Raw genomic sequence first — 6,000 nt, forward strand, 5'->3', positions numbered from 1 at the left:
AAATTCCTGATTAAATATTCCTCAGGTATTCTGATTTAGGGCAGCATTCATAAATGGGAGGCGCAAGTTTCCATTGCTCTAAAGCCACCAATGCTCTACTGAAGAGACTGATATGGACTACGGCTACATCCTAGGACAAAGCAGAACAATCTTGTATTGCTTTAAAAATAATAAATCGTGATTGAAGAATCTATTCTAACACCTCACTTTACCACTTCCTATCACTAACGTAGGCAAAGAGAATGACTGGATTGTGAGTGAAGGGAGGTGATATTTAACAGCTTTGCTGTGGTGCTCTTTGCCGCCTCCTGGTGACCAGAAGGTGAATATCCCATTAGTAATTAAGATGATCCGTGGACTCATTGTGTCATTAAAAAGAAAAGAGCTGCAGGAACAGTATGACATGCAATAACATAGTGAGTAGTTACTATTCTTTTGTAGTTGTAAACAGCAGTTTAATGTCCCTTTAAGGCTTAACCGATATTCTTCTATAGCAGCACAAAAGAAAGGTCTTGTAATTTTAAGGTGTTTACTGTCCCTTTCAAATACAAATCTTTACTCTGTACTTCTCTACATTACACACTTAGTAGAAACACCCTTCAGTCACTATTTATCATTGAATGCTCTCATTTTTATAGAACCCCCCCAGTATTATTAAACAGTATAATTTTCTGTTTTGCCTTAATGATTCAGATAGAGAATACAATGCTAAGCAAATTTCCAATTAACTTCTATTATCACTTTTGCTTTGTTCTCATTCTATTCCTTGTTGAAGAGGCACATGGCTGGAGCAGTACATGACAGGTGCTGGCATACACTGCTCTTGCTAATATATAACATTGTTATAACAAGAAAACTAAGAAAATTTGATAATAGCAGTAAATTGGAAAGTTGTTTAAAATTATGTTCTGTCTGAATCATGAAAGAAAATGTTTGGGGTTCATGTCCATTTAACATGTGGCACATGATGGTGAACAGAGTTAACAGAGACATAGGGGCCCATTTATCAAGCTCCGGATGCTTGAGGGCCCGTGTTTCTGGCGAGCCTGCAGGCTCTCCAGAAACACCAGTTATGAAGCAGCGGTCTAAAGAACGCTGCTCCATAACCTGTCCGCTAGCTCTGAGCAGGGGGACAAACATCGCCACAATTCAACCCGATCGAGTACGATCGGGTTGATTGACACCCCCCCCTGCTGGCGGCCGATTGCCGAGAATCTGCAGGGGGCGGCATTGCACCAGCAGTTCACAAGAGCTGCTGGTGCAATGCTGAATACGGAGAGCGTATTGCACTCCGCATTCAGCGAGGTCTGTCGGACCTGATCCACACTGTTGGATCAGGTCCGACAGACCTTTGTTAAATAGGGGCCAAACACACTTTTGGAGCATTTAGATGTCAATCTTAATGAACCTTATTATGCAGCAAAGGAATCAAGAGCTTTAATTTCCCACAAACGTTATAAAAAAAATACAAAAGTAATACTACAACATTAGTTTTAAATTAAAGGGACAGTATAGTCAGAATTAAACTTTCATGATTTAGATGGGGAACATAATTTAAAACAACTTTCCAATTTATTTTTTATCATCAATTTGCTTTGTTCTCTTGGTATTCTTAGTTGAATGCTAATCCTAGGTAGGCTCATATGCTAATTTCTAAGCCCTTGAAGGCAGCCTCTTATTTTAATGCATTTTGACAGTTTTCACAGCTAGAGGTCATTAGTTCATGTGTGCCATTTAGATAACATTGTGCTCATGCCCGTGGAGTTACCAAGGAGTCAGCAATAATTGGCTAGTCTGTCAAAAGAACTGAATTAAGGGGGCAGTCTGCAGAGGCTTAGATACAAGGTAATCACAGAGTTAAAACGCATATTAATATAACTGTCGGTTATGCAAAACTGGGGAATGGGTAATAAAGGGATTAACTATCTTTTTTAAACAATAAACATTCTAGCGTAGACTGTCCCTTTAAAGACAACTGGCTTTCATTTACTGGCGGAGAGGGACACAAAGGAAGACATCGTAATTTTTATATATATATATATATATATATATATATATATACACACAGTATATATATATATATATATATATATATATATATATATATAGTATCTTTAAATGGTTAATAGCTTCCCATTAATGACCAGTGATTACCTTTAATAAACAAATTTTCTTAGCCAATCAAAAGATAGAGAAAGAAAATATCATCAAAACAAATGACAAAAAATGTTGTTTTATCAAAAAAAGTTTGCTTTTATTTTGAAGAAAATAAAGTTAATATATGTGACAATGGATATTAAGCAACAGGTTAATTGAAGCATATTTCCTACAACTGCTGCATTAAAAAAAAATTCAAAAAAATCAAATAAAGTTCCATGTATAAATGAATATTGTTAAAGATGAAATGCCAAATAATGAGAGGAAACAAATCTACATCTCATCACTGTGAGCGCTTGTAGCGAAAATAAAAGCAACAGCTATTTCAGAAACAAATCTGCAACAGTTCTAAAGAAGCTCCTAAGAATTCACAACAGAGGTCATTTTACAACCCGCATTTAATATTCTGAACATTTTCACTCTCTCTGGGATTAGTAACTAGAATGGGTTTAAGAAATGAATGTATAAACAAAAACAAATTGTTTGTATAAAAAAAAAAAAAAAGAATTTTAGACAAATATATGGTTTTATTTATTGGCACATTTGCAAACAAATGTTGGGATACACAAAATTACAATGTGATTAAGAAAGAAATGGCTCATATGTAACAAAGGAACAAGCTAAGAAAATAATAAATTCAGATAAGGGCTTTAAGTGGTTAGAAAAGAGTCTATTGGGCATGTCTAGCTGGAAGAACATTAAGGCACGGCAGGTAGCTATGCAAAATTTCATTATCCCACAAAATAATGTAAGGTACATCGTTTTAACATACCCCATGCAGCATATCAATGAACAACAAGATGGTGCTAAATTAACACGTTTTACAATAGAAATATATATCTACTGGTAATGATACTAAAGAGGACTATTTTTAGGGGGGGGGAGGGGTATTGATTATGGAGTTGATCATAAAAAAAAATATGAATCTTTCTGAAATACTGAACAAAGAATAAATAAAGAACAAATCGTTTTAACCTCAATACGAAAAGCTAACAATTCTCATTAATGGAGGTAAACCTAATGTATACTGCTGGGTTAGTGTCTTTATTTGAAGCTTTAACTAGAAGATGGAAAAGATGACTCATTAATGCATTTAAACCAAACAGATATTTAGATAGCCCTGCAAAAACAACCTATGTTTATAGTTATCAACCTTGGAGTTCAGTACCAATGCATTAGCAAGAACTGCTGGGTGTTACATAGTTTTATACATGAAAATATGTTAAATACATCTTCGAAATGTTATGGTCTTATTCCAGCAAGCTATAGCTGAGACTTTTCAAATAATATATTTATAAATAGTGCCCCGATTCCGAACCAGCACATTTGATCCTAGTATTTTAAAAACCTGTGGCACATTATTTTGTCTTCTGACATTGAAGACATAGTAATGCATTTTTAATGGAGATTTTTACTTCCAACAAGAAATTAAAATAGACATTTGTTTAAGACAGGAGCCTTTGGAAAGGTGTTGCATTAAACCCTTTGAGAAACAAAAAAAAAGGCAAAACTAACATCTAAATATTAGTTCATACAGCTGCATAGTTATTTCTTCCGAAAAGTCAGGATTTCCTAGCTCTACAGAATTAAACGAAAAGCTCCAGACCCATAGTAACAAAATTATGTATTTTTTTTTAGTAATCTATGATCAGCCACTTGTATATTGTTAAGAATGCAAGACATCCTTCCAACATGACCTGTGCCTTGATGAAAATAATCATGATATATTAAAGTATGTATGCATTTAAATTTATTAAAATGTCTCTTCCACAAAATTCATTTCCACCATTATACACAAATTCATCACGTTTTCCATGAACAAGTAAGTTTAATCTAATAAATCTCAGTAGTTCTTTTGTCAGAATGGAGGTGTTCTCATCTTTTCCAGTTCCCTAAGACAAAGCTAACAAAAAAAATGGAAATGTGAGTTCTCAAATACAGAAAATGTTATCCAAGACAAAACAGGTTTGTTTTTGTGGGAAAGTCACTATAGTCCAAAGCTATGCTGCTGAAAAAAAGCAGAGGGACGGAAGAGATCAAAATTACAGACTTTCTAGTTTTTGTTTTTTTTTTTTTAAAAAAAGGAAAAATGTACGTAGCAGGTAATGAAAAATACATAGCATCAAAGTTAATCTAATACAGTTTCTTGCTCTTTTTTGATAGAGGTTAACATAGAGTGCTCATTGTCTGCAGTTTCAGAGTCCCCACTGCTCAAGAGGATAGACTTCCCTTCCTCTTCCAGAGCAAAGACATCAGAGTTTTGAGCTTGGCATGTATGTTTAACAACCTCATTGGGTGTTGAGAATGTTTTGTCGCACAGGTTGCACTTGTAACGTTTATTCGTCTGAACTAGCATGTTGTCCATTTGGCTGCCTTCATCGAATGAGCACAGCTCAAGAGTCTGCTTATCCACCACTGTGTAAGTATCAGAACTCTTAAGACACACATGACGGGCAGCCTGGTTTGCCCTACAGAAACTCTTATCGCAGGTGCTGCACTTGAATGGCTTTCCAGTATGGATATACATATGTTCTCTCCAGTGGCTCTTTTGGATAAACTTACGCCCACAGATGGTGCACTCATATTTACGGCGTTTGACCTCTCGCTCTTGGTCAGCCTGCTCTAGATTATCAATATCGGCAATGTCTGTAGGGGGTGGTGTTTCCGCTTGTTGCTGTCCATCAATAATCGGAGAGTCAGAGATCTGTGGCATGTCACTGTCACTGATAATGCCAGCCTCTGTTGTCTCCATCACATCTTTTCCTAACTCAGATCCATTGTTGCAGAAGGAAGGGGAGATGCTGGTGTCAGTCTGCCCACTAGTGACACTAAATGGAATTCCAGTGTGGAGCTGAAGGTGTTCTCGCAAGCTACTTCTCAGATTAAACCGTCTCCCACACAAATGGCAAGCATAGTACTTGGGGAAGCTCCCATTCCTCTTCATAATGCTTGGCTTGACATGGGCGATTGTCAGTGATGTGTTCTGTTCTTCACTCTGTGATTCCTCCATGCTATTTTCCTCTAGAGAAGAAGCTGCAGGTAAAACTGATGAAGTTGGCTCAGGAGATAAGGGAGTATGAACAGGCTCAGAAAAGGTTAAATTTGTCCTGTTAGCTTGAGGCAATGCAGATGGAAGTTGAGTTATCTGCACATTCTCTGTTGCAGGATCCTGACTCAGTCTGGATGTCTGAGGCCGAGTGTCACGGTTTGCCTTTTCAGCAGCAACTTTTGCTGGGGGCCTTATCTGGTGATCTGCAATTTGAATTCCATAAAGAGAAGAGGCAAGTGGAAAAACTTGATCCGGGTGAGAAAACCCACCATGACTTGCTAGGCTGGCTTCCTGGATCAAAGGATATGCATGTAAAAACTTTATTCCTTGCTCTAGCCTTACGGGATCAATCAGCTGAGGTGCCATTTTTCCAGTGTACATCAGGTGTAAAAGATAACTAAAGATGTCTGGCTGAATGTCTGTTGACTTCAAGCGAACACATTCACTGAAAATAAACAAATAAAATGCATATGAATATCTACAAGATATTTCGATAAAGTAGAAATCTTTTAAATACATAAGCTTCAGAAGCTCGTTTGTTTCACAAACTTTTTAACATTAGGTTTTAAACGAAGACATGGTTTGTAAAAAGGAGGAGCCGAGGTTCAAATTAAAAAAAGAAAAAAAAAAGTTTTTTCTGGCTCGAACCTTTTGATATGTTTGGCACATTGTATATATAAATTACTAACTTGTTCCTAAAAAATGTGCTTAGCTTCTCAATATTCTTGCTGGTTTGTAAGTTTCATATAAATGTCAACATCTACTATAAAATACAGTTTACTTAACAGCACACA

General features: G+C 36.4%; 1 protein-coding gene across 2 annotated transcripts in view; it reads right to left on the bottom strand.

Moving 5' to 3' along the window:
- Window positions 1–2,229: 2,229 nt before the first annotated feature.
- The window catches only part of ZBTB2 (zinc finger and BTB domain containing 2), a 42,243-nt gene continuing 38,472 nt past the window's right edge, over window positions 2,230–6,000 (bottom strand). For both annotated transcript variants that reach the window (XM_053711798.1, XM_053711797.1), the window contains one exon: window positions 2,230–5,651. In XM_053711798.1, coding sequence (XP_053567773.1) covers window positions 4,286–5,651 — 1,366 coding nt within the window. In that variant the 3' untranslated portion in view covers window positions 2,230–4,285. The remainder of the gene's footprint in view (window positions 5,652–6,000) is intronic.

The sequence above is a fragment of the Bombina bombina genome, chromosome 4 (assembly GCF_027579735.1).
Source record: "Bombina bombina isolate aBomBom1 chromosome 4, aBomBom1.pri, whole genome shotgun sequence".
NCBI classification, from domain to species: Eukaryota; Metazoa; Chordata; class Amphibia; order Anura; family Bombinatoridae; genus Bombina; species Bombina bombina.